Source organism: Xiphophorus hellerii, chromosome 4 (assembly GCF_003331165.1).
Source record: "Xiphophorus hellerii strain 12219 chromosome 4, Xiphophorus_hellerii-4.1, whole genome shotgun sequence".
Classification (NCBI taxonomy): Eukaryota; Metazoa; Chordata; class Actinopteri; order Cyprinodontiformes; family Poeciliidae; genus Xiphophorus; species Xiphophorus hellerii.
The window spans coordinates 21482633-21510390 of record NC_045675.1 but is presented as its reverse complement, the minus strand read 5'-3'; the positions used below and the strand labels follow the sequence as shown (position 1 = coordinate 21510390).

General features: G+C 37.6%; 2 protein-coding genes and 1 long non-coding RNA gene across 8 annotated transcripts; 1 reads left to right on the top strand and 2 right to left on the bottom strand.

Moving 5' to 3' along the window:
• Positions 1-20691, top strand: nkpd1 (NTPase, KAP family P-loop domain containing 1). Of its 5 annotated transcripts, XM_032560535.1 has the most exons (10): positions 1-133; positions 2523-2589; positions 4805-4921; positions 6037-6365; positions 6836-8284; positions 8640-8748; positions 13225-13291; positions 15634-15750; positions 16949-17049; positions 17133-17252. In XM_032560535.1, the coding sequence occupies exons 2-7, from the start codon at positions 2571-2573 to the stop codon at positions 13242-13244; spliced, it is 2043 nt and encodes a 680-aa protein (XP_032416426.1). In that variant the 5' UTR covers positions 1-133; positions 2523-2570; the 3' UTR covers positions 13245-13291; positions 15634-15750; positions 16949-17049; positions 17133-17252. The 5 variants fall into 5 exon arrangements, with proteins under 5 accessions (XP_032416426.1, XP_032416425.1, XP_032416423.1 ...); XM_032560534.1 differs by having other exon boundaries at positions 16949-17252; XM_032560532.1 differs by lacking the exons at positions 8640-8748; positions 13225-13291; positions 15634-15750; positions 16949-17049; positions 17133-17252 and adding exons at positions 18594-19207; positions 19539-20691 and having other exon boundaries at positions 6836-7670.
• LOC116718523 (uncharacterized) lies at positions 9821-11428 on the bottom strand. Its single transcript, XR_004338943.1, has 3 exons — positions 10666-11428; positions 10513-10561; positions 9821-10358 (listed from the first exon to the last, which is right to left on the bottom strand). It is a non-coding gene; the product is annotated as an uncharacterized LOC116718523 (long non-coding RNA).
• Positions 20537-27655, bottom strand: LOC116718522 (LIM and senescent cell antigen-like-containing domain protein 1). 2 transcript variants are annotated; one of them, XM_032560538.1, is made up of 10 exons: positions 27451-27648; positions 25364-25520; positions 25171-25237; positions 24738-24858; positions 24404-24553; positions 23930-24080; positions 22835-22927; positions 22682-22730; positions 22458-22533; positions 20537-21774 (listed from the first exon to the last, which is right to left on the bottom strand). In XM_032560538.1, the coding sequence occupies exons 1-10, from the start codon at positions 27477-27479 to the stop codon at positions 21660-21662; spliced, it is 1008 nt and encodes a 335-aa protein (XP_032416429.1). In that variant the 5' UTR covers positions 27480-27648; the 3' UTR covers positions 20537-21659. The 2 variants fall into 2 exon arrangements, with proteins under 2 accessions (XP_032416429.1, XP_032416428.1); XM_032560537.1 differs by lacking the exon at positions 20537-21774 and adding an exon at positions 21781-22242 and having other exon boundaries at positions 27451-27655.
• Positions 27656-27758: the final 103 nt, after the last annotated feature.

Sequence of the window (27758 nt, the reverse complement as noted above, 5' to 3'; positions counted from 1 at the left end):
CTTTTCGTGTTATAAAATCCGTCATGATTGCCACACCTTTTACTTCTACCTGCAGCTGGCTTTCTGTGGTTTGTAGTGTTTTAAAAGCATTGATATGAGATGACCTGAAGAAAAGACCAACCCTATCATTCAGGTAAGCCTGTTGGATTGAAATCATGTGTCTATCCTGAAGTCATAGGATTAAGTTATACAGAAGATTTAAAAGTATGGTTTGTCCACTTTGATCAGAGCTCAGACCATGAAATGTAAACAAACTTCAGCAGAACTTTCAAGTCTGCGAGCAAGAGCTATGCGGTCTATTTGAATCTCTCAGGCAAGTTCTGACAAGGTTAGAAAATATGTTGCTAAAGGAAGAAGGTGAAGTGAATAGCAATCATTAACTATTGCTATTAGTTGACATAACAGGGTTGTTCATGTCTTTATATCAGCAAGACATTCCAATAATGATATCACAGAACTGTTTTTTGTAAATGGGCAGATAGTGTTGAATGCCATCAACAATGCAGTGGAAAGAGATATTTCATAGAAATAGTTCCTAGGTGTAACATAAGGGGAAAAAAGACTGGCCCTTGAATGAATCATTGCAGAACTCCCCAAGTAACAAGTGTTGCAGCTGAAGACTATGCATCTACCTGGATTGGGAAGCTTTTTTTCCCCCCATTAAAGACTTAAACCAATGTAGCACAATTTCTTCCAACCCCACGCAATGCTCAAGCCTTGATAAAAGGATGCAATAATCCAATGTCAAACAAGGCTCTTAGACCTCAAAGAGCAGGGATTTTCAAAAACAGTTATAACCAGGTCATTGAAAACTTTAGGATAGCAGGTTTAGTGCTGTGAAACTTTTTAAAGCCAGATTGAAACTTTTCATGATCACGATTCTCTTCTAAGATCACTTCAAACTGGGGGAAAAAAAAAAAAAAAAGAATTTTGTAAAAGAACCTGGGGGGGAAAAAGGCAATTTCTGATTGGACCAGAGAGGTGTCTGCATGTTTAACCCTTTGTTGCAGTTCGTGCGGTCGTCCTCATGAGGGCGCCAGGTAGCAACAGTCTTGACTCGCTGCAGGTGTTTGGTGTTAGAATCCAGTGGGTGAGTCTGCGGCACAGATTGGTGTCGAGGTGCAGAACCGTTTTTTCGGGTGAGTACCAAGATGAAGGCAGCCGAGTGGAGGGGTTGGAGGTCGGACAAGTATCGCAGCAGCAGAGGGACTGGATGGAGCTAGCCGTGGAAGTTTGTCCAGCATCAACGGAGCAGATGAGAAACCAGGAAGTCAAAACGAAACTCGGGAAATTCATATTCATATAGATCAAGGGCGTAGGTTTGGTCTACGTTTTAGGTGGACCTTACAACTTACTCGCCAACTCACCAGCATTTAAAATGAATGCTACCACTGCGTAGTATATTGAAATATTAAACTAATCAATGTAGATTTTCGTTTATTTATTTTGTTTTTGTTAAAAAATACATATGTTCTTTTTTTTTTATTTATATGGCAAAAATTGGTCGGGACTATTTTATATCCCTTGAATATTGGTCGTGACATGTCACGACCGTCCATACCCAAACCTACGCCCATGATATAGATTAGCAAAGGTAACCTGCGTGAGGAGATGACGAGGATGAGAACAAAGAAACCGCAGAACTGGGAACCACACGGACTACCCAAAGCTCTGAACTAAATTAACGGCACAGTTGTTAAAAAGGGAATAACTCACTTTCTGTTTTGGCCGAGTCAGCCCAGTAGGATTCTTTAACAGAATTTGATCAAAGCTGTTCTACCAGGATGAATCCGAAACATAGATGAAGATGAAAGAAATGGTGCAGAAATCTTCAGCATCAAGTTATAACTGCAAATACATAATGATGGTTCTTTTGTGGATTTTTTTTTTTCACACTAAGACTCCAGTGCAAGTAATTGCAGAGTTCAGTAACGTGTTGTCAGCCCTTTACAGAATTAGGAACATAGATGATATTGTAGTAAATGCCAGCTGATTAGTTTATAGGTTTAAAAGGAATATATTAACATTTTATTGGTCCCCGAACATCAGAAAACGAAGCCTATTAAAAGTTTTGGCAATAATGCTTTATGAATGCAAACAATGTCAATTTAAATAGCTGTAAATGTTAATAAATCTTTTGTTCTACAGCCATAAATGTTCAAAAGCTTCGACATAATTGTTGAATGGCTATGTTAGGGTACATTTAAAGCAGGTAAATAAACATAAAGCCCATTTTTCAGAATTAAATACACCGTGACTTGTTTTTAAACATACGAAATATAAGCTACTAGTAAATATTGTATTAACAATATCCTTCATAAATACAGCATTAAACCTTTATGAATGATCAATAAAAAATAAATGCAATGACATGTATTAGTCCCTTAGAGGTTTGAGGAGAGGAAGAGATGTGAGAGGAGGGAAGTGAGGAGAGAGCTGGAGCTAAACAGATTACACATGGCTGCAGAAATGTCTCCAAAGTGTCCCAAGCTGAGAGCCTTGCTGTTTCTTATTTTTCACAGATCAAAGGTGTTTTCTCTGACAGCTGTGTGTCCCATCCTACAGTCATCATGAAGGAGGCAACAACAGGTGAGTTATTCCACAAGAAATGAATGTGCATGTAGAAGAGTACTTCCCTTCTCCCCAGAAGGACTCTATTTTCACTCTGTTGCAGGGTGCAAATGAGTTCTCCCTAACACTTCGCAAACATTATTATGTGAATCAGTGGTGGCTCTGTGTGAGTTCAGCTTCTGATTTCTATCCTGTTTGATGGGAACAGTGCCTGTCTGGACTAAATTAATGAACAGCAGCCATAAGGTGTTTGAAAGTCTGGAGGGGTAAAGGTAGAAGGAGCAAACACAAGGAGTTTGAGAGCATTTTCAGTAGCTGCTATTGCACAAGTCTTGTCTTTCTGAAAATTTCAAGACAACAGAATCACAACTGAGCAAATTAAATGATAGATGGGAGAGGACACAATACCCCCTATCGGTCTCATGATACTTAAGCAGCTCCTGCAATTCCTGACACAATTGGTGTAAAAACATTGCAAGACTGCAGTTGTTTTTACCAAGAAATGTCACACATCCAAACAGCTGATGTGCTTTACCTTGCTGTAGTTACATCTACTAAGTCTCCCTCTGACTGTGCCTGAAAAGTAATTACACATTTAGAGCTTTAATGAAAATGTATATGCCAATGAATATTCATCTGGTCAAGAGGGCACAGAAACGCTTGTATTTCCTGCGGAGGATGAGAAGAGCACACCTGCCCCCGCCCATCCTCAAGACGTTCTACAGAAGCACCATAGAGAGCATTCTGACCAGCTGCCTCTCTGTGTGGTGTGGAGGCTGCAGCGCCTCCGACTGGAAGAACGTGAGGAGAGTGGTGCGGACAGCAGAGAGGATCATCGGGGCCCCCCTTCCCTCCATTCAGGACATTTCATCCCAGAACTGCATGTCCCGAGGCCGAAACATCGTCAGTGACCCCTCACACCCCCACCATGGACTGTTCTCCCTGCTGCCCTCTGGAAAGAGGTTCCGCAGCATCCGGTGCAGGTCCACCAGGTTCCGAAACACAACATTGGAACCTCACAACATTGTCCTGAGCCGTATGCAACGAAATTTCGTTCTGTATACACCCTGTGCATGCAAAATGACAATAAAGTCAGTCTAAGTCTAAGTCTATCTTATTCATCTTAAATAATATATGCTATGTATCTTAACTCAAGATAAATCATTCAAATTTTGGTAAATTTAAGAATATATCCACACTTTTTAATTTTGGAATGTCTGATAAACCCGTGTCCATCTATTATTTAACATGCTGATCTTTGTGGGGTCGCTAAGGGCTTTGGTGGCTATCTCCAGTGGTGACCAGTCACTGGGCAAACAGCCATACACACACATGCGTAAGGAGAATTCAGAGAAACCAATTGACATTACAGTCATGTTTTTGTACTGTGGGAAAAAGCCAGACTACCCTCAGAGAACCCATGCATGCACAGGGAGAACATGCTGGGATTCAGATCCAGGATCTTCTTGCTGCTGCAGTGCTACCAACTGCATCTCTATGCAGCCATAAACCAGCGTCTCTTACAGAATTTAAGTTCAGAAGAAAATGTACTGCAGATATCATGTACATATTAACACTCTTATTAATATAGTGATTGCAGAAATTTTCATTTCTGCACATTACTTTAATAAACATGTTCACAATAGTCAACATGATGGTGACAGCATCATTTTGTGGGGATGACAGTTGGGGTTGATCAGAAAATGAATGGTATTAAGGATGAAACTCTGTTTAAGGCTTCAAAACAACATCCAGTTAGACAATGAAACTCTACAAGATCTCAATGAAGTGGTTTAGATCGAAGCATATTCAGATTAGAATGGTTCTGTCAAAGGCTTGACCTAAATCCAATCATGTGGCTAGAGTAAAATAATGTTTGAGCATAATTAGATAATTTGACTGCATTTGATCTTGTCTGCAAAGTAGAATAGGCAACAACTTCTGTCTCTCAATGTGCAAGGTTTGTAAGAGTAATAAAGTGTAAAACGCTGAAGTATGAAGCGAGTGAATGCAGAGAACAGTGAAACCCAATGAAGGTCCTCTACAAGTTTATGAGACGTTTCTTGGACCAAAGTTTACAATTGTGCCAGGAAATATGTAGATCTGCAGAGCTTACAAATAGAACACCTCCACATCTACAGACTTAAAGAATAATATATCTTTAGTCAATAGCAATATTACCTGCATTATAATGAGTTAGCCACGTTAACTGTTCACATAAATCTGCTTTCAGATAATATCTATGCATACGCTCTGTCCAAGACGCTAACGAAGGTTTCATCACCAGCAACAGTGGGACTCTACTCTTCTTGTCAAGACCGACTGTATGTGATTCTCGATCAAATAGGAGGTAAATGGTGTGAAAAGTACAAGCAGATTGTTTCTAAAACAACCACTTATACCTGTCTGGGTTTACTCTGTGTGACACTGATGACTACTTTCTGCATCAGATGATTTGCATGTTTGCAGTGTTTATGACACCGTCTCCTTATCTGCTGTGTGAGCTGTGAACATGACAGAGACGTGTGAAACTATGATGCGCTGACTGTGCAAACTGCACCTGTCCATGATAATATTATGGTGACAGAATATTACAACATATTATGTCCAAACATATGCAGTGAAACCCAAAGGTCTTAATAACTTCTTAAAAACTGACTGGATGCATTTAAAAAGGGACATTTTTTTGCTTTTTACTGAGTCACCTAAGTCATCCTTATATCTTTTAAAAAAGATGCTTCTTTTAAAAAGCATGGTAAACAAAATTCTGGAGAGTTATAGGAATAAACAAAGTACACAAAAAAGATAAGTCAGGCTGCACATATGAATTCACCTTGTTGATTCAATGTTTGGAAATATATTACAAAGACAACTCATGTCAACAAGTCTGAGTGGTGACAGGCCTCCATGGAAAAGAAAAGTATTGCTGCTGTACCCTGAAGGTCCTGCTGCAACAGGAATTATTATTTTTCTTTTTACTTTGGCAGATTTATTGCACATTTCATATCAAGCTTCAAGTTCAGATAATAAAATTCACAGAATAATGAGGCTCTGAGACAATGATTGTTTTCCTGGAGCAAGTATTGGATTTAGTTCTTTGTTTAAGTGTATTTTACTTGAAGCCATACAGGTAAAGTCTATAAAATGTTAAATATTTACCAGAGAATTATCTCAATACCTTGATTTTAGAGGTTGGATGCATAATATTACATTTTTGATTATAATGCTTTTTACGTTTTTTCCGACTTTGTTTCTGCTTGAGACGAGTTATTAAACAAATCATCCATAGAAAATATATTAAAATATATTTTTTATTCTGCTTTTCCAATACTGGGTCACAGATGCCTTTTTTTATCAGTGCAGAAGATATGATGATGATATTGTTCATCCATATTTTCTAATACGATCATTTGGATCTAAACTACCTACATCCTCAATGTAAATATTGTAATTGTTGTTTTTCAGTGTACACAAATCGGGAGTCTTTGAGGATTGAGGAGAAATCTGAAAAAGGACAAAAACCCCGTGCAGTCAAACATTCTGTCAAAGACTTCTTGGTTCTCATTGTGAGGTTGCTCTTCTACACACCAGTCTGGACTACGGAGAACCAGAATCACCATAACGTCAGGTTCCTTTATGTGAATTTCAGTGCTTGGCATTTTGCTGGCAGTGACATGCTATGGGCTGGGATAGCCATACGATTGTTTAATGCCATGCAGATGAATTTTGGGAAACTGCAACTCGCACTCTATCGTGTTACTCAATATGATAAAAGGGATGAAGTTAAGGCAAAGGTGAGTTTTTTGTTGGCTTTTCTTTACCTTAAGAACATATTTAGAGGTTATGTGTGTTTTTGTAGGTAATACAAGAAATCACTGAGAAATATTCTGCAAGGGACTTCAAATGCCTTGTTGGACAGCCAGTTGGTGTCTTTTTGGTACTTCTCTTGTTTAATGTGTAAGACATTAACCTGCTGTCCACTGGCTTTTTCCAAAAATTAACAATAATTTTACTCAACTGAATCTACTCATTAAATATTGATCTCATGTTGAGATCAAATTCGACATTTGCACTATAGGGATTAAATCTGCAGGAACGATGCATTTATTTTACCAAGCTATCTTCCAGGTACTTAGTGGTTTCCAAACAAAAAGTGGGCAACAAACTGATAGAAAGTCAGCATTTTTTATGTAGACACATGTCCCTAAACCACAGCAGTGGTTGATAACCATTTTTTCTTCTTGGGTTACTTTTTTCACTTCAGGAGGTGAAGGACATCCCCAATAACTGGATATCCAAGAAGGTTTGCTGCTGTCCCCTGTGGTTTTTCCTACTGTTCATCATTGTTGTCCCAGTAGTTCTCGTAGTGGTCTTTTTTGTTTGGGTTTTTCCTAATGGTGAAATAAAACCAGAGGAGCTGGAGACTGAAGCAAACAGTGAGATGAATCTACTGGAGGGCTTTGCTATTGCATCCTTAGGAGTCCCAGCAGTAACATTACTCAGGTTTGCCTTTCAGATGGTCAAGAACCTCATTTTCAGTCAAGAACAGAACATTAAACGAGGAATGGACAGTGAACGGATCAGCAACCAATTGGGATTCATGAATGAAGTCAGGAAAGAAATGTGGTTTCTGACTCAATTCATCAAGTTCATGGAGGTTTTTGAAAGGAGGAGGATTCGTATTGTGTTGAAAATTACTAATCTGGACCGTTGCTCCCCCAAGAAAATTGTTGGAGTCCTGGAGGCCATCAATATTTTACTCTCAGATGAGGAAAGCCCAGTTCTTTCCATCCTGGCTGTAAATCCAAATGTTCTGTTAAAAAAAGTGAAATTTGCAGAAAACTGCTTCTGTAAAGAGGACAGAGCTCACGCACTGCTGAACCGCATAGTCACTCTGGCCTTCACAGTCCCACCAATGTGTGAAAATTCAAAGCGCAGCTTATTTAACAGTCTTAACAACACTCCAGGCATCTCTGAAGATTCCTTTTTAAGATGGAACAGAGACAGGAGAACGACATCTTCAATAGATCTGTCTGTGGTGGCAATTGAGGAATTAAAGGAGTCAAATCCTCTGATCAACACAAATAGAGATACTTTAGGTGTGAAGGAGGATAAATTGGAAACAATGGTTCAGACAATACTTAGCAACGGTGAAAAAAAGCTGAACAAGTACATGTTAGATGATGCCATCTCAATGAAGAGGACGATCAGCTCTGTCTGGGTAACGGTCATAATCATGAAGTTACTGAAGAAAGAGTTTCCTGACCCAGAGCACACTGCAGCATGGGTGGTTCTAGCCAACCAGTGGCCCTGTCGATTCAGCTGGATCCTCCAGTGTGTGGAGGATGAAAAGCAGAGAGCAGCGATTGATCAACAGAACATGAGCTCTGATGATTCAAAGACCCTTTGGGAGGTCTTCAGCGAGTCCAGGGAGGAGCTCTATGTGATGCGGACACACATCGAGGACCTCCTCGAGCAGGATGGAGATCCTGAAGTGTTCGAAGCGTTACTCAAGGATGATGAGTTTGAGTTCACCTTAAAGAACCTGGAGATCTTTCAGGTAGGGATGGTGAATCTGGATCAGTCAGTCAAGAGGGAACTGGCTCTTATCAGAGGGACAAGCAGGCTGGAAAATTCTGGTTGGATGAGAAACATAGCTCCTCTTCCAGTCACAAGTCTTATCAAAATGACCACAGACGACATATGTGAAGAGGTGAGTTCAGACAAAGTTAGTCTGTATGACCTATGCACTTATAGCATATCTTGGATATTAATTCATTTATTTCCATTGGATATTTTTGTTCTAGATTGTTCTTTAAAGATCTGTCTAGATCTTTCTAGTTAATTTTTTAAAAACCTTCAGATTTAAAATTGTTGTGACAGTTTTTCAGAAAGAGATCTTGTTGGACATTTTTCCATCACTTTATGTTTTTGCTGTGACAGTTGTGCACATTTCTTTGTTCATTTTGTGATAAAATATTTTATAACATTTCTCAGCCTTACTCATTGACCTAACATTTCTAACAGGCACACTAACAACACTGTGTTTTATATTGATTTTTTTTCAGATGGAGAGGATGAAATTGGACAGTACGTACAGGGAAACAGTGAAAAAACATAAGCTCAATGGCTCTGCTCTGGTCTTTGGTGACACAGAAGATCTGAAAGTCCTCCTGGGTATGACATTTGGTGAATGGGCAACTTTCAAACAGCACTTCTTGAGTTTCGTCTCACCGGACGAGAACATGCTGCCATTACCTGCCAAAATTCACCTGTCCAAGTTCCTCCAGTGTGTAGTGAAGACATAATTACTCATCTACCCCCAGCCTGTGTTAACAGTTGCCTTTAGTAACATAGTTAAATACTGTATATTGAATGTGCTAAGGTACACTGAATGCTCCAAATCTTTTTTTTATCCCTTTTCCATGTTTGTAATGCTTTGATAAGCAGATGTCTTGATCAAGTGTTGAAATATGTTTTCATTACACCTCAACTGTTGGTTCTGGCTTCCAGGATATGGACTCAAGTCCCAGAGTGCAACATTTTTCACCCACTGTATAAATATATTAATTCACAGCTGAACTACAGCTCAAGCATGTTAGTCAGTGATTTGACTTCTACTTAAAGTGTTTAGCATATGCATGGAGCTTTTAATGTAATTATAATTCATAACCATTTAATTAAAAAAAAAAAACACAAAAAAATTCAATTTTAGTTTGCAACGATGGAAATTGATTATCTACTAAACTTTACCAGATCACTAAAGAGTTTCTAGTGTTTACCACACAGGAGATTTATAGCTCAAAATTTTCAAACATTAATTCATAAGAGTACAGTCATAAGTACAACTGTCACATTATGACCTCTAAGACACTTAACACCACAGAGCACTGAAGTCATGTTGTGGGGAAAAAAGATTGATCATAAGCTCATGATTATTAATTCCTTTAAACTTAAGATGTTGATCTTTAATGAAGCAGCTCAACACTGTCCATAAGATGTAGTAAACTGTATGTTTTCATTCCATCCTAATTAAATGCCCAGTCAAATGAAATGTAAGTAAAGTGTTCCAATAGTAAAATTATCACAGAAACCTTATCTTGTGTGGCTGTCATTTCAAAACACACTCAAGTTTAAAAATAATCAAAGCAACTTGAGGGTTTGTTAGTGACATTTTCATCAAACAAGTTAAAATACTAGCTAAAAAACAGTTCTGTTTGCTTTCCTTTTAGTCGTCCACCTTTGAATGTTATGTTAATTAATACAGAAATATTCAACAATTCTAGGCATTTACAATACATAACCACATTCAGACAGCATACATTATTAGATTTTGAAATATAACACAAAACCCATGAATTTTACACCACTGTTAATTTCACAATTTGATTTGTTATATTCATTAATGATACCAATTTTATGCAATACTTTGAAGACTTGAAGATTTTTCTAAAAATTACAATTAGTCATTTGAATAATACAGAGGCATTAAAGCTCAAAGGATTTGATATTCAGCAGTTAATTACAAACACGGACATTATTCTGAGTGAAGATGCAAGTTGTAATATAGAAGCCATTCCCATTAAAACTGTTCTTGTTTTAAGGCACGTGAAAAATGTTAAAGAAAAGTAAGAGCACAACAAACATGAGGTGGAAGAGTTGCATGTGACTAGATTTTGTGGTTTGCATCAATGAACATATTAAGACTTACTTGAGAGTGAGCTTGGTGTTGCAGGTGGAGCAGGAGAAACAACTGACACACCAGGCTTTGTTGAGAGCAGACACAACTGAGGGGGGGCAGAAAAAATAAATAAAAACAGAAGATTCAGCTGCTGTCACATAAAGCAACACTTTGTTTATTACTGAACCACAGAACTTTTTAAATTACTGAACCATAGAAGATCCTAATTACCGTATGTGTTTTATCACACCGATGCTCACCATCGCCTTCAATCACACGGTTGCAGTGATAACACACGTCCCCAAAGAGCTTAACAGCAGAGAAACAAGGAGAGAAAGCAAACAAATTCCTTCATTGTCTACCTGCAATGTGATGTTAGTCGTGTCATTCAAAGCCAAGTTTTAGCTTCTTACCTGATTGTAATGCGTCTCACAGTAAGCCAAACCTTTTCTCTCGTAATGGCGGTGACCCAGGAAAGGTTTCTCACATTTGGCACAAAGGGCTGTAAAAAAATAGTTGTTACCAAGGGGAAGATTTGCATTTCTACTGAAAGTCAAATACTGAACATACTGAAGAGATGCTGGTTGCAATCTAAACATGTAAACATGGTGTAAATCTGGCTGTTAAATAGTTGGGAAAGTTTACTGGTAAAATGTCTGAAACTTCAAAAAACAGTGCAGTTTGTATTTAGTCTCTTCTTGTTGTGTACCCATGCATCCCGTAATGCATCCCATAATACAAAGTATTCATGGTGTAACTAATAAAAAAATTTTAAAAAGCCTCATGTCTGTTATATACATTTCTGAAGTGGTTCGATGTAAAACTACTTGCTGCCAATTAACATCTTCAGCATTACACCGTCTGCTGAACACTGTTAGTAAAGAGTATTTCATACTTTAAAGAGTATGAAATGCAGCAGCCTTCAGTCAGATGAATCCATCATTTGATCTGCCTTGCTTGACCTCTGGAGAATTTGTCTTGTCCAAACTCTCAGGCCAGTCAGAAACACTCCAACTAGCTTAGAGCGTTTTGGGTCCAAATACCTTTTCCTTCATTTTCAAGTTCATATATCTTGACAACATGCACAATTTATTGAATGTTTTTATATTCTACCCAAGTCTGACTGCCCTACCGAGAGATCTGAATAAGACCAAGGAAGTATTTATGATTTGGACAAAATCAGGTCTATCTATTTTTTTTTTTTTAAAGGAGAAAACAAAAAGATTTTTGTGCCTGACAGTTTTAGGAAGATTATCTGAAGTCAGAATCAAATCAGACAAAAAAAATTATAAGAATTAAATATGAAAAAACAACATTCTTACATCTTCAATTCAATTCACAATACCTATCACTTTCATTCTGGCCAAAATATTTGAACAAGTTCTGTTTTAGACCTACCAACTTTTAAGACTTCCTGTTTATTCATTAGTAAAACAAAATGATTTCTATGAAAATTAATTATATTGTTTGTGTAAAAACAAAAACAACGTAGTTAGCAGCTAAGGACTGAATCGAACATGAACCGGAAGTGTTGTGGCTTGACCGAAGTGGGTTACGTCGATGCAGAAACTGTTGCTATAGAAACATGACAAAACGTCTGTATAACCGCTAAACGGTACGTCCTATCTTTTTAAATTACAATTTGGACATGTAAAGGGGGTAAGAATCGGTTATATATATGGAAATACGTTAGTTGAGCGACCACTGGAGCGAGTCAGTACCGCCATAAGCGACGTTTATATAGAGGTCTGCAAAACCCAGCTTTTATTGTGATATTCCAGTTCCGCTTATCGGTAAGCAAATTTGCATGTTAACTAAATTAGTACGTATCTAAACATTGAGGTCCGAGCTAAATAACGCCCTTCATTTAGTTTATGGGTTTACAACTAAACCAATAACTAAACAGATTTAATCATTTGTTTAGCTCACAGATAACTAAACCTTAATATTTAGTTAGCAATATAATATTAGTATTAATTTTAAAAAAGTTTATAGTTTTTCAATATTTTTCCTGTGTACACTGGTAGCTAAGCAATGACATTTTGTTGCCAAATTCATTATCGTGTCTTTGAGCAATGGCATTAAAATAAGTACAAGTCTAAATGGTTAGGTTGAAAATTAAATGTTTAGTTTGGAACCTAAATGTATAGTTTGAAACTAAATATTTAGTTAGCAAAATTAAAATTTAATTTGGAGCTAAATATTTACTTAGCAAAATAAATATTTAATTTGGATCTACATATTTAGTTTGAAAATGTTTACATATTTAGTTTGGAACTAAAACTTTTAGTTAGTAAATAAATATTTAGTTTAAAGAAACTAAATATCAAGATTCTTAACTAAATAATATTTAATTTAAATATTAGCTTTATTTAGCCTAAATATTTAGTTTGCAAACTATACGAGTAAACAAATCAACATATCAGACCAGATTGTCAGAAGCATGACAAAACACTATATGTTTACTTTACTCAACAATCTGAATGATGTAGGAACAAATGAATTTCAGTTTCAAACTCTGACATTTATAAATATATAGATAACATGATGAAAATGGGACTTTGAAAAATTAACTCCCACTTTTTTTCTCTCTATTATAGGCTAAATAAACCTAAATGTTGCTGATAATTCCGTATTGTTAACATTACAAACGCCTCCCCATACATTTTCTGCTCAGAATTAAAGTTACAATTAGCTGTATATAAGCATGAAACATACAAACCATCAAAAAATGTTGTATTAACAATTAATATCCTTCATAAAATTTATCCAGAAGCCTTTTATATATTACGAGTGATCAATAAAAAATAAATGCAATGACATGTATTAGTCCCTTAGAGGTTTGAGGAGAGGAAGAGATGTGAGAGGAGGGAAGTGAGGAGAGAGCTGGAGCTAAACAGATTACACATGGCTGCAGAAATGTCTCCAAAGTGTCCCAAGCTGAGAGCCTTGCTGTTTCTTATTTTTCACAGATCAAAGGTGTTTTCTCTGACAGCTGTGTGTCCCATCCTACAGTCATCATGAAGGAGGTAACAACAGGTGAGTTATTCCACAAGAAATGAATGTGCATGTAGAAGAGAACTTCCCTTCTCCCCAGAAGGACTCTATTTTCACTCTGTTGCAGGGTGCAAATGAGTTCTCCCTAACACACTTCGCAAACATTATTATGTGAATCAGTGGTGGCTCTGTGTGAGTTCAGCCTCTGATTTCTATCCTGTTTGATGGGAACAGTGCCTGTCTGGGCTAAATTAATGAACAGCAGCCATAAGGTGTTTGAAAGTCTGGAGGGGAAAAAGGTAGCAGGAGCAAACACAAGAAGGAGTTTGAGGGCATTTTCAGTAGCTGCTATTGCACAAGTCTTGTCTTTCTGAAAATTTCAAGACAACAGAATCACAACTGAGCAAATTAAATGATAGATGGGAGAGGACACAATACCCCCTAACTGTCTCATGATACTTAAGCAGCTCCTGCAATTCCTGACACAATTTGTGTAAAAACATTGCAAGACTGCAGTTGTTTTTACCAAGAAATTTCACACATCCAAACAGCTGATGTGCTTTACCTTGCTGTAGTTACATCTACTAAGGCCACCTCTGACTGTGCCTGAAAATAATTGAACATTTAGAGCTTAAATGAAAATATATATGCCAATGAATATTCATCTTAGCAAATAATATATCCTGTGTATCTTAACTCAAGATAAATCATTCAAAATTTGGTAAATTTAAGAATATACCCACACTTTTTAATTTTTGCAATGTCTGATAAACTAGTGAACATATACTGCAGATATCCTGTAAATGGTAACATTGTTACTAGCGTCATGATGGCAAACATTTACATTTTTTAATATTTCTTTTTCTGTAACAATTTAAATGAAAATTGTTGAGAAAAAGTAATAAATATCTCTTGGTCAAACACCAAAGTTAGCCAGAATATTTTTACATGTCTGTATTGTTTTTTGCTATTTGAGATTTTTTTTTTTATCTCAAATTCTCTACTACAAAGGCATGCCTAAATATAAAAAATGGATGCACACTACGACATTTTAAATTGCTTCAGCTAAAAAACAAAGCAGTTTCTAGTTCATTCCAGTTCAAATTTCATGGGATACTTCAGTTGTAATGAGTCTCTGGACCAATGCGCCTGCATTTGAGTAGAAAAAATATATACTATAAAAATGTTTTAACAGATATCAATTCTTAAATTTTTTTATTCAAACCTCAAAAGCTATTTCTGAGTCAGAAATAGCTGTACAGAAAACATTTCACTTGGCAAATATCAACCATACTCTGCTACAAAGGTGAGCTTGAAGGTGATCCTTTCATGTCCCAATAATAACTGTGTGAAGGAAGAAAATGGATTCATAGGTTTTTTTTATCCGCATTGAGCCTTTTTACCTCCTAAATAAAATCCAGTTCAACCAGCTGCTTTTTGAAATCTTCTAATCTGGGTTAAGACATCTCACCAAGCTCTGTTCAACCCATCTAATAATAATTGGAAAATATTGAAAACCAACTTAGTCAGACATAGCCATTCACTTAAGTGATCGGACCGGCAAGGAGAGCATTATTCACATTCAGCTAAGGGGCCCATGGTAACTGAGAGGATGCAGACATCCACAGCTCAGGTGGGAGAATGTGCTTATACATGTCTAAATGTCTACCCTGTATAAAACAGTGGCGGAAAAGGAAATTATTGTTAGGAATTAATCTTGAACCTTCAGGCCAACATAAAAAAAGACATTTGTGGAGAAAAAGCAACACTCCACATCACCTTAATGAACATGTTCACTATAATTCAACATGATGGTGGCAGCATCATTATGTATGGATGACAGTTGAGGTTGATCGGGAAGTGAACAGAGTTAAATACAGGAATAAACTCTGTTTAAGGCTTCAAAACAACATAGAATTAGACAATGAAACTCTACAAGATCTCAATGAAGTGGTTTAGATTGAAGCATATTCAGATTAGAATGGTTCTGACCTAAATCCAATCATGTGGCTAGAGTAAAATAATGTTTGAGCATAATTAGATAATTTGACTGCATTTGATCTTGTCCGCAAAGTAGAATAGGCAACAACTTCTGTCTCTCAATGTGCAAGGTTTGTAAGAGTAATAAAGTGTAAAAGGCTGAAGTGTGAAGCGAGTGTATGCAGAGAACAGTGAAACCCAATGGAGGTCCTCTACAAGTTTATGAGACGTTTCTCAGATCAAAGTTTACAATTTTGCCAGGAAATATGTAGATCTGCAGAGTTTAGAAATAGAACTCCTCCACATCTACAGACTTAAAGAATAATATATCTTTAGTCAATAGCAATATTACCTGCATTATAATGAGTTAGCCACGTTAACTGTTCACATAAATCTGCTTTCAGATAATATCTATGCATACGCTCTGTCCAAGACGCTAACGAAGGTTTCATCACCAGCAACAGTGGGACTCTACTCTTCTTGTCAAGACCGACTGTATGTGATTCTCGATCAAATAGGAGGTAAATGGTGTGAAAAGTACAAGCAGATTGTTTCTAAAACAACCACTTATACCTGTCTAGGTTTACTCTGTGTGACACTGATGACTACTTTCTGCATCAGATGATTTGCATGTTTGCAGTGTTTATGACACCGTCTCCTTATCTGCTGTGTGAGCTGTGAACATGACAGAGACGTGTGAAACTGTGATACGCTGACTGTGCAAACTGCACCTGTCCATGATAATATTATGGTGACAAAATATTACAACATATTATGTCCAAACATATGCAGTGAAACCCAAAGGTCTTAATAACTTCTTAAAAACTGACTGGATGCATTTAAAAAGGGACATTTTTTTGCTTTTTACTGAGTCACCTAAGTCATCCTTATATCTTTTAAAAAAGATGCTTCTTTTAAAAAGCATGGTAAACAAAATTCTGGAGAGTTGTAGGAATAAACAAAGTACACAAAAAAAGCTAAGTCAGGCTGCACATATGAATTCACCTTGTTGATTCAATGTTTGGAAATATATTACAAAGACAACTCATGTCAACAAGTCTGAGTGGTGACAGGCCTCCATGGAAAAGAAAAGTGTTGCTGCTGTACCCTGAAGGTCCTGCTGCAACAGGAATTATTATTTTTCTTTTTACTTTGGCAGATTTATTGCACATTTCAGATCAAGCTTCAAGTTCAGATAATACAATTCACAGAATAATGGGACTCGGAGATGCTGCAAGACAGATGACAAATACAACTACTCCAGAACCCAACATTCATTTTATTTATTTTGCCTTCTCCTGTGGCAAATGGCTGATTGTTTTCCTGGAGCAAGTATTGGATTTAGTTCTTTGCTTAAGTGTATTTTACTTGAAGCCATATAGGTAAAATTTATAAAATTTTAAAGATTTACCAGAGAATTATGTCAATTCCTTGATTTTAGAGGTTGGATGCACAATATTGCAATTTTGATTATAGTGCCTTATATGTTTTTCTTCCAACTTTGTTTCTACTTGAGACGAGTTATTAAACAAATCATCCATAGAAAATATATTAAAATATATCTTTTATTCTGCTTTTCCAATACTGGGTCACAGATGCCTTTTTTTATCAGTTTAGAAGATATGATGATGATATTGTTCATCCATATTTTCTAATACGATCATATGGATCTAAACTACCTACATCCTCAATGTAAATATTGTAATTGTTGTTTTTCAGTGTACACAAATCGGGAGTCTTTGAGGATTGAGGAGAAATCTGAAAAAGGACAAAAACCCCGTGCAGTCAAACATTCTGTCAAAGACTTCTTGGTTCTCATTGTGAGGTTGCTCTTCTACACACCAGTCTGGACTACGGAGAACCAGAATCACCATAACGTCAGGTTCCTTTATGTGAATTTCAGTGCTTGGCATTTTGCTGGCAGTGACATGCTATGGGCTGGGATAGCCATACGACTGTTTAATGCCATGCAGATGAATTTTGGGAAACTGCAACTCGCACTCTATCGTGTTACTCAATATGATGAAGAGGATGAACTAAAGGAAAAGGTGAGTTTTTGTTGGCTTTTCTTTACCTTAAAAACATTTTTAGTGGTTATTCTTTTCACGTTGTGTGTGTTTTTGTGGGTAACAAAAAAGTATTGAAAAATATTCTGAAAAGCACTTTAAATGCCTTGTTAGCCATCCGGCGAGTGTCTTTTCAGTTCTTTACTTATTCAGTGTGCAATACATTAACATACTGTGCTGTTTGTTTGTTTTTTTTGATTTAGTGTTATTTGACTCAACTGAGTCTTCTCATTTAATATCATCAAATCTAACCTGCTGTATTGATGGGACTGGCCACATTGAGAGTCCAAATATGATTCCAACCTCCATGAGGGAAAGCTGAAGATAATTAAGAATCACTTTAAGGGGATGTGATCAAAGTCAACATGAGATCTGCATTATGGGGATTAAATTTACAGAAATAATGCATTTATATTAGTAACATGCACAGTACACAGCAATGATTGGTAACCATTTTTTCTCCTTGGGTTACTTCTTTTCACTTCAGGAGGTGAAGGACAGCATCAATAACTGGGCATACAAGATTATTTTAGGCTACCCCCTGTGGTTTGTCTTTGTGGGCATCATTGTTGTCCCAGTAGTTCTCCTAGTTGTCTTTTTTGTTTTGGGTTTTCCTGAAATACAGTCCCCAGAGGGGCAGGGGACTGAACATACTGAGGTGGAGCTACTTGAGGGCGCCGTCTTTATATGCTTAGGAATCCCAGCAGCGACAGGATTGAGGTTTGTCTTTCAGATGGTCAACAGCCTCGCCTTCAGCCAAGCTCATAACATTAAGAAAGGAATGGACAACGAACGGATCAGCAAACGATTGGGATTCATGAATGAAGTCAGGAAAGAAATGTGGTTTCTGACTCAATTCATCAAGTTCATGGAGGTGTTCGAAAGGAGGAGGATTCGTATTGTGTTGAAAATTACACATCTGGACCGTTGCTCCCCCAAGAAAATTGTTGCAGTCCTAGGGGCCATCAATATTCTACTCTCAGATGAGGAAAGCCCAGTTCTCTCCATCCTGGCTGCAAATCCAAATGTTTTGTTAGAAAAGGTGAAATTTGCAGAAAACTCCATCTGTAAAGAGGACAGAGCTCACGGACTGCTGAACCGCATAGTCACTCTGGCCTTCACAGTCCCAACAATGTCTGAAAATTTAAAGCGCAAGTTGTTTCACAGCCTTAACAACACTCCAGGATTCTCTGAAGATTGCCCCTTGAGGTGGAACAGACACAGGAGAAAGACATCTGTGATAGAGCCGATAGTGGTGGCAATTGGGGAATCAACGGAGTCCTTTTCAGATACTTTAGAAATGAAAGAGGATGAATTGGAAAAAATGGTTCAGACAATACTTAGCAACGGTGAAAGAAAGCTGAACAAGTACATGTTAGATGATGCCATCTCAATGAAGAGGACGATCAGCTCTGTCTGGGTAACGGTCATAATCATGAAGTTACTGAAGAAAGAGTTTCCTGACCCAGAGCACACTGCAGCATGGGTGGTTCTAGCCAACCAGTGGCCCTGTCGATTCAGCTGGATCCTCCAGTGTGTGGAGGATGAAAAGCAGAGAGCAGCGATTGATCAACAGAACATGAGCTCTGATGATTCAAAGACCCTTTGGGAGGTCTTCAGCGAGTCCAGGGAGGAGCTCTATGTGATGCGGACACACATCGAGGACCTCCTCGAGCAGGATGGAGATCCTGAAGTGTTCGAAGCGTTACTCAAGGATGATGAGTTTGAGTTCACCTTAAAGAACCTGGAGATCTTTCAAGTAGGAATGGTGAATCTGGATCAGTCAGTCAGGAGGGAACTGGCTCTTATCAGAGGGACAAGCAGGCTGGAAAATTCTGGTTGGATGAGAAACATAGCTCCTCTTCCAGTCACAAGTCTTATCAAAATGACCACAGACGACATATGTGAAGAGGTGAGTTCAGACAAAGTTAGTCTGTATGACTTATGCACTTACAGCATATCTTGGATATTTTTGTTCTAAAGCTTTCTCGATTTCTTTTTTATTTTTTTTAACTATCAGATTTAAATCTGTAGTGATATTTTGTCAGAAAGAGATCTTGTTGGACATTTTTCCATCATTTTATGATTTTGCAGTGGTAGCAGTTTTGCACATTCCTTTATGCATTTTTGTGTACTTTCAGTGCTGATAAAATATTTTATAACATTTCTCAGCCTTACTCATTGACCTAACATTTCTAACAGGCACACTGACAACACTGTGTTTTATATTGATTTTTTTTCAGATGGAGAGGATGAAATTGGACAGTACGTACAGGGAAACAGTGAAAAAACATAAGCTCAATGGCTCTGCTCTGGTCTTTGGTGACACAGAAGATCTGAAAGCCCTCCTGGGTATGACATTTGGTGAATGGGCAACTTTCAAACAGCACTTCTTGAGTTTCGTCTCACCCATACGGCCACAGGACGAGAACATGCTGCCATTACCTGCCAAAACCCACCTGTCCAAGCTCCTCCGGTGTGTAGTGAAGAAATAATTACTCATCTACCACCAGCCTGTGTTAACAGTTGCCTTTTGTAACATAGTTAAATACATTGAATGTGCTAAGGTACACTGAGTGCTCCAAAATTTTTAAAAATCCTTTTCCATGTTTGTATAGCTTTAATAAGCAGGTGTGTTGTAAGAGTTTTGATATGTTTTCATTACACCTCAACTGTTGGTTCTGGCTTCCAGGATATGGACTCAAGTCCCAGAGTGCAACATTTTTTTTTAAATATATTAATTCACAGCTGAACTACAGCAGCTCAAAGACACTTCCAGTAGAATTCTACTTCCAGTACTGGAAGTGTTTATGTTGCTTTTAATGTAATTACAGTTCATAACCATTTAAGTAAAAACAAAAATCAGTCTTAGTTTGCAAGATTATCTACTAAACTTTACCAAGTCACTAAAGGTGTGTTTCCAGAGTTTACCACGCAAGTCATTTATAGCTGATATTTTTCAAACTTTAATTCAAAGCGGTTTATTCATAAGTGGAACTTAAGGACTCATGAATTTGAATCACATAATGAGATTAAATGAATAAGACTGTGATGAAGCAAAATATGTCAAGGGAGATAAATATTTATATGAGAACAAAGATATTAGACAAACTCTTCTTACAGCTGCGGGTTTAATCTCTGGGAAATTTAACACCATGAAGCATTGAAGTTATGTTGCGGAGGAAATAAATATATAATAAGCTCAGATTTATTAACTCCTGTAAACTCAAGTTCAACAGTATGTGTTCAGAATACTTTATTGATCTTTAATGAAGCATCTCAGCACTGTACATAAGATGCAATAAACTGTAATTTTCAATTCCATCTAATAAAATGCAAGCCCACAACTGAAATGTAAACACAAAGTCTTCCAACAGTAAAATTATCACAAAAAACTTATTTTGTGTGGCTGTCATTTCAAAACGCATTCAAGTTTATAAATAATCAAAGCAATTAGAAGGTTTGTTAGTGATATTTTCACATCAAACAAGTTAAAATACTAACTAAAAACAGTTCTGCTTTCCTATTAGCCGTTCACCTTTGAATGTTTTAAATGTTAATTAATCCAGAGATATCCAACTACTCCAGGCATTTGAAATACATAACCACATTTCAGACAGCATACATAATTAGATTTTGAAATATAAGAACAAGACCCATATTAGGTGCATGAATTTTACACAGTCATTAATTTCACAATTTGATACGGAATATATATTCATTAAGGATATTAATTTTACACAATATTTTGAAAACTTGAAGATTTTTCTAAAAATTAGAAAAATGACATAGGACATAAGGGTCAAAGGATTTCATATTCAACAAATAAGTCTAAGACGAACACAAGGACAGCTATACTGAATGAAGTTGTAATATAGAAGCCATTCCCATTTAAACTGCTCTTGTTTTTAAGGCACATGTGTAATTAAGAGTCAAATTAAACTCTATATTCTGGCAGGCACACTAACACAGCTAACAAACATGGTAATAGTAGAGGGAGAATAGACTTAAACATTGAAACACTCCACGGAAAAAAATAAGAATTTAGGAATGTACAAACAAACAAAATATAAAAACTCAAAAACATTTTTTTAAAAAGATGGGTATGAGGTGAAATAGTTGCATATATTTGTATAAATGCATATTTTTCGATGAATTTCACCTTTTGGGTCAATGTCGATTTGTAAACAGATGGATTCAAGCAAACCTGATAAACCTTCACTTACAACTTTCCTGGTATTGATCTAGAGCTAACTTTTTCCTTTATTCAATTTCTCCAAAATGGCTTCATGTTTTACTATAAAAATCTTCCCTGGATATTTTACCGCAGCAGGAGCCCGTCCAGGTGATTATCAGACAGCAGCTCATTTCCGTCCCAATGACTCCGCCAGCTTCTTGAGCCTTTTCTTGAGCTCAAGCGGAAACTTCTCATAACACTTTTTACAAACAGGCTTCATGTCAAACTCTACAAACTTGTTCCTGCAAAGAGGAAAACAGGAATAAAACCACTGGAGTATTTTGGGTGTTATGTTGTTGACTACATTACAAATCTCTGAATGCAACACGTTGCACCAAGCTTTTTCTGTCTGACCGACTAAAATAATTACCAGGTATCTGAATTTAATCAGCCAATCGAGCTCTGCTTATATTTAACATGCATGTACATGTTTTAGACTCATGCCACCAACACAAACAACCACAAAATAAATTACAAGAAATAATGACATGCGATAGAGCCAAAGAAGAAGGACAACCACAGGAAGAAAGGAAGGCAGCGATAGCACCAATCCATGGATGGAGTGGTGAAGCTACAGGCACACTGCCGGCTTTTTCCTGCGATCTTTAGCGTCACGTTCACGCCGAGCAAGTCTGCGTTTCAGCTCCTCAGGCAAGTGCTCATAGCAATGCTTACACACTGGTTTCAAGTCAATTTCAACAAACTTATCTCTGAGTTGTCATAAACACACCAATTGAGGCATGGAAAAGAAGACACAGGAGGAAAACAGGAAATAAGAAAGAAGCAGTGTTGGAGAATCACGAAAAAACACACCTATTAATAGTGAGAAGTGTTAAAGAAAAGTAAGAGCACAACAAACATGAGGTGGAAGAGTTGCATGTGACTAGATTTTGTGGTTTGCATCAATGAACATATTAAGACTTACTTGAGAGTGAGCTTGGTGTTGCAGGTGGAGCAGGAGAAACAACTGACACACCAGGCTTTGTTGAGAGCAGACACAACTGAGGGGGGGCAGAAAAAATAAAAAAAACAGAAGATTCAGCTGCTGTCACATAAAGCAACACTTTGTTTATTACTGAACCACAGAACTTTTTAAATTACTGAACCATAGAAGATCCTAATTATGTGTTTTATCACACCAATGCTCACCATCGCCTTCAATCACACGGTTGCAGTGATAACACACGTCCCCAAAGAGCTTAACAGCAGAGAAACAAGGAGAGAAAGCAAACAAATTCCTTCATTGTCTACCTGCAATGTGATGTTAGTCGTGTCATTCAAAGCCAAGTTTTAGCTTCTTACCTGATTGTAATGCGTCTCACAGTAAGCCAAACCTTTTCTCTCGTAATGGCGGTGACCGAGGAAAGGTTTCTCACATTTGGCACAAACAAAGTGCTGTAAAAAAATAGTTGTTACCAAGGGGAAGATTTGCATTTCTAATGAAAGTCAAATACTGATCATACTGAAGAGATGCTGGTTGCAATCTAAACATGTAAACATGGTGTAAATCTGGCTGTTAAATAGTTGGGAAAGTTTACTGGTAAAATGTCTGAAACTTCAAAAAACAGTGCAGTTTGTATTTAGTCTCTTCTTGTTGTGTACCCATGCATCCCGTAATGCATCCCATAATACAAAGTATTCATGGTGTAACTAATAAAAAATTTTAAAAAAGCCTCATGTCTGTTATATACATTTCTGAAGTGGTTCGATGTAAAACTACTTGCTGCCAATTAACATCTTCAGCATTACACCGTCTGCTGAACACTGTTAGTAAAGAGTATTTCATACTTTAAAGAGTATGAAATGCAGCAGCCTTCAGGCAGATGAATCCATCATTTGATCTGCCTTGCTTGACCTCTGGAGAATTTGTCTTGTCCAAACTCTCAGGCCAGTCAGAAACACTCCAACTAGCTTAGAGCGTTTTGGGTCCAAATACCTTTTCCTTCATTTTCAAGTTCATATATCTTGACAACATGCATAATTTATTGAATGTTTTTATATTCTACCCAAGTCTGACTGCCCTAAGGAGAGATCTGAATAAGACCATGGAAGTATTTATGATTTGGACAAAATAATATCCATCTGTATAGATAGGGGGAAAGAGGGTTTTGTGCCTGAAAGTTTATGAAGAATATCTGAAGTCAGAATCAAATGAGACACAAAATTATAATAATCAATAATGAGAAAAAAATAATAATTCTTTCATCTTTAATTTGAGTTTCATGATTATATTTATGCTACTTTCATTCTGGCCAAAATATTTTAACATAGTGTGTTTTTTAAATTAGAAAACACATTTTTAGACAAAAAGACAATATGAGCCATTTAACAGGTAATGAATGCATTGAAGTGTTAGAAATATTACCAAGAAAACCCAGGACTGAAGCATTCACAAACCTCCACATGCCACTGCTTGCCCATGGCATTGACCACACGTCCCTCAATGGGCCTCCTGCAGGCGCCACAGATTGGCACACCCATCTTATCATGGCAAGGCAAACAGAAGAGCTCCCCTTTCAGTTCTCTTGCATCAGCAGTCAACTCTTTTCTAGGACAAAAGAAATATCAATAAAATTTAAACAGACTGCTGGCTTGTGACCCTATCCTACCAGTAGAACAGTGGTGCCCAAAGTCGGTCCTCGAGAGCCGGCAACCTACATGTTTTAGTTCTCTCCCTGGTTTAACACACCTGGGTCAAATAATGTCTCATTAGAAGGTCTAAGAAGAACATTGATATGCTGAAAGGGTTGTTACTACCACCAGGGAGAGAACTAAAGCATGCAGGATGCCGGCCCTCGAGGACCAATTTTGGGCACCCCTGCAGTAGAATGTGTGGAAATATGAGAATAAGCTGAAGGTATTGGCACCGACCCGCAGTTGTTACAGTTGAAGTGGTCAGGGTGATATGGATCATTCTTAAAGATCAGCGGCTGCTCTTCAATAATAGCATGGCACTTCTGGCAGATATACTTGCCTAGGCCCCGAGCCTTCTCCCGATTATGGCATGGACGACACAAGTGCCTGAGGGAAACAAAAACCAAAATAAACATTTCTACGGATTTTGTGACACACTCCATCACAGCTGCTTAAAATTCCATTATTTGCTAAAATGCAAAGCGAGTCACAAGCTTGGCAAGTGACGCCACCTGTTCAAAAAGCTGCCACGCTGTTATTTGCTAGACTCTAAAAAGCCGGGATTACTAACCTGCCAGCATTTTTGACAAATCCCACATCTGCAAGTACTGCCTGACAAATATCGCAGCAGAAGCAGTCAGGGTGCCAACTGTTGTTCATGGCCTTAATGACACGTCCAATGATGAACTCCCCTGGAAGACAAAAAAAAAAAAATCATACGACAATCAACTCGACACACATGGCGTAAGACGAAAACGCATAATTAAAATGAGACAAAGAAACACGGCAACAATTAAGCTGTCAGAAGGTATGTTGATGAAAACAAATAGTTTAACTGTATTATCAACTAAATTAGTATTATCACTTATAATTTTGATATGAATAGATTACAAACCTAAAAGAATATTCCAGTTGCCTCTTCCCAGAAAGCTACAAACAATTTAGTTTTCTGAATCCACACAAAACATGGTCAATACTAAAATTTGAGGCCCGTCAACACTCACCACACTGGTGGCAGCAAGGTGCGAAGAGCATCTGGAAGTCATGCTCACAGTATTTCCTGCCTTCAAACTGTAAAAGGGAAACATTTAAAATATTTGCTAAAAGAAAGTCAACGATTTTCTGTGCACTAGTTATGGCTCAGTGTTGTGTTGATTTGTGACATTCAAAAGAGCACCATCATGTGATATGCATTACCTCATAGAAGAGTCCTTCTGGAAACTGCTGGAAACACTGGGCGCAGACAAAGCACTGCTCGTGGTAAAGCTCTCCATTACTGTTGACGATTTTCTCAGTTGGAGCAAAGCCACTTTTACACCGCTCACAGGCTGCGCTGACCAGGGCATTCGCAAAGCTGTTACAGGAGGAGAAAAAAAAAACATACGTGTGCATTTCTCCCCTTGGTGTTCAGGCTGAGACCGGTGTTTATCATTTCTCTCATAGCTCATATCTGAAGCTGGATATATTTGTCATTGAGAGGAACGGGAATAATAAAGTCACCCTTAGTCACTGCAAAGACATCACCTAATTTGGTAAGGTTAGAGAAGCACTGATGGCTGGTTAAGTCAACATACGACTATGTAAAAATAAATAAATCAATCTTTCTCCCCCTTACAGGTTTCTTCTGATTTTGTTCCACATAAATGTATCAAAACAAGGCAATTTGTTAATAGACACAGATAACCTGAGAAAATAAAAATAAGTCTTTCAAACTGTGATTTTATTTAATGAGAGAAGAGCTTTCCAAGCCAAGATGGCTCTGTGTGTAAGCATAACCACTCTTCTTGTAATGTCACAAATGTTAATCGCACTCATCCATTTAATCTCACCAGCCGTATTTTGATTACTGCCTGACCAATAGCATCAATAAATTGCTTGACGGGACCTTTCTGACGACGTCAAGCAGGCAAAAACGATCTCAAAAATCAACACATCCAGTGAATCGCAATCAGAGTCCTTATGTACGAATGAAGGAAACGTGGAGAAGTGCTGAAAGTACTCCTCCATGTTTAGAGGAGTCGGATGACCCTACTGAAATTAGGTGTGGCCATCCTCCTGAATTTACTTCAAGAGTGCTTCCATACCACAAAATAACCTCAAACAACAACAGACACCTCACTTGCTTTATTTAATGTCAGTGTTTATGATCTGTCAAAACAAAAGAGAAAGTCAGACTTGAAGCTGGTATCCTACATGCTTTCGTTATTTCCCTGGTTCAACACACCTAAATCAAATAACGGTTCATTAGCAAGCCTCTGCAGATTTCTGACAGGCTGAGGAGGTAGTTGGACAAAGTGGGTTAGCTGTGTTGGCGACATCAAAAACCAGCAGGACACCAGTCCTTGAGGACAGGAGCTGCCATGCATGCCACTCCCAACTATGAATGGGTTTCAGATAGGCCTAGTTAAAGTCATGATTTAAGCTCAGCTAAGGTACTATGGCATTACCTTAAACAGGATGTTTATTCGCAAAAAAAAAACTTCAGCTGTGCTTAATTAAAACAAAGAATGGGACAAAACTCATTTACTCAATATCACTGCCAGTTATTCCAAAAGCCTGATGACAGTGGGTGGCAAAAAATAGTAATTACATTTAGCTGACAATTACTTATTAGTTATGAGCTTCATGGGGCGATTCTTATAGGGCCATGTTGGTTTGTTTTTCTCTCATAATAATTGGGGAAAAAATGCATTTTGTATTTTCTCAAGTTATGCTTTGTATTTTGTATACTTGTGCAGTTATATAGGCTTAGATCTAAACAAAAAAACTGTACCAACGAACACCACGACAGCTACATTCTCAACTCGTATTAGGAGCATAGAGTTGTACTTGATCTACAAGCCTTTAATTATCAAAAGCTAGAAATGAGTGAAATTTCTAGCTGAGAAAATTGTCGCAATGAAATGAGTAAAACAACACTAATATCACCAAAAGCTGTTACACACAAGTAAAACGTGTAAAAATGCCTCTATTGTAACAATATGTTTATGTCAAACACTAAACCTGGCTAGACCCAAAACAGCCAAGCAACTGCCATGCTAATATTGCAACTTCGCAAAAGCTAGGGATTGGACACATTTTTCACTTGTGAAATCAAATTCTGAAGAAACCGAAATGAAAAAAGAAATAGGTAAACAAATAACTCCAAACTAGTTACTTTGTAGCTGAGCCAGTTTACTAAACTGAGGTTACTTTGTTCTGAGGTTAGTTACGTTGGCAAGCTAACGTGACGTTAGCTTTAGCAACGCTAGCAGAGTTTCCATTGAGGATTTAACTGTCCGTACCTGCCCGTCATCCCAGCTACCCCCAGCATCACCTCCTTAAACACAGTCTGAGGGGGAAACGGCTTACAAAACGCTGTGCTCGGCTTTTTTCAGAATTACAAAGTTTTGCCCACTTGAAAGTCCCCGTCCGACGCAAGGAGACGGGAGTAGGCAGCAGCGGGGAGTGTCCGAGAGTCTGAACCAGAGGGTCGCTTACCCAATGTAGGCCGCGAGCACAAAAAGACGGGTCTGCTTTTTAAAGGTCAAATAACATATATGAAAACAAATATTGTGGATAACTCATAATAAACATGCAGTTTTCGACAGGT

Excerpts from the sequence above, each read along its gene's own strand:
- nkpd1 (XM_032560532.1), top strand. Across the intron at positions 6,366-6,835 it reads GGGATGAAGTTAAGGCAAAG|GAGGTGAAGGACATCCCCAA; the intron begins GTGAGTTTTTTG and ends TTTTCACTTCAG. Across the intron at positions 19,208-19,538 it reads CAGACGACATATGTGAAGAG|ATGGAGAGGATGAAATTGGA; the intron begins GTGAGTTCAGAC and ends ATTTTTTTTCAG.
- LOC116718522 (XM_032560537.1), bottom strand. The coding sequence starts at position 27,479 with ATGCTGGGGGTAGCTGGGATGACGGGCAG. Across the intron at positions 22,731-22,834 it reads GTGAGACGCATTACAATCAG|CTCTTTGGGGACGTGTGTTA; the intron begins GTAAGAAGCTAA and ends TCTGCTGTTAAG. Across the intron at positions 22,534-22,681 it reads CCGTGTGATTGAAGGCGATG|TTGTGTCTGCTCTCAACAAA; the intron begins GTGAGCATTGGT and ends GCCCCCCCTCAG.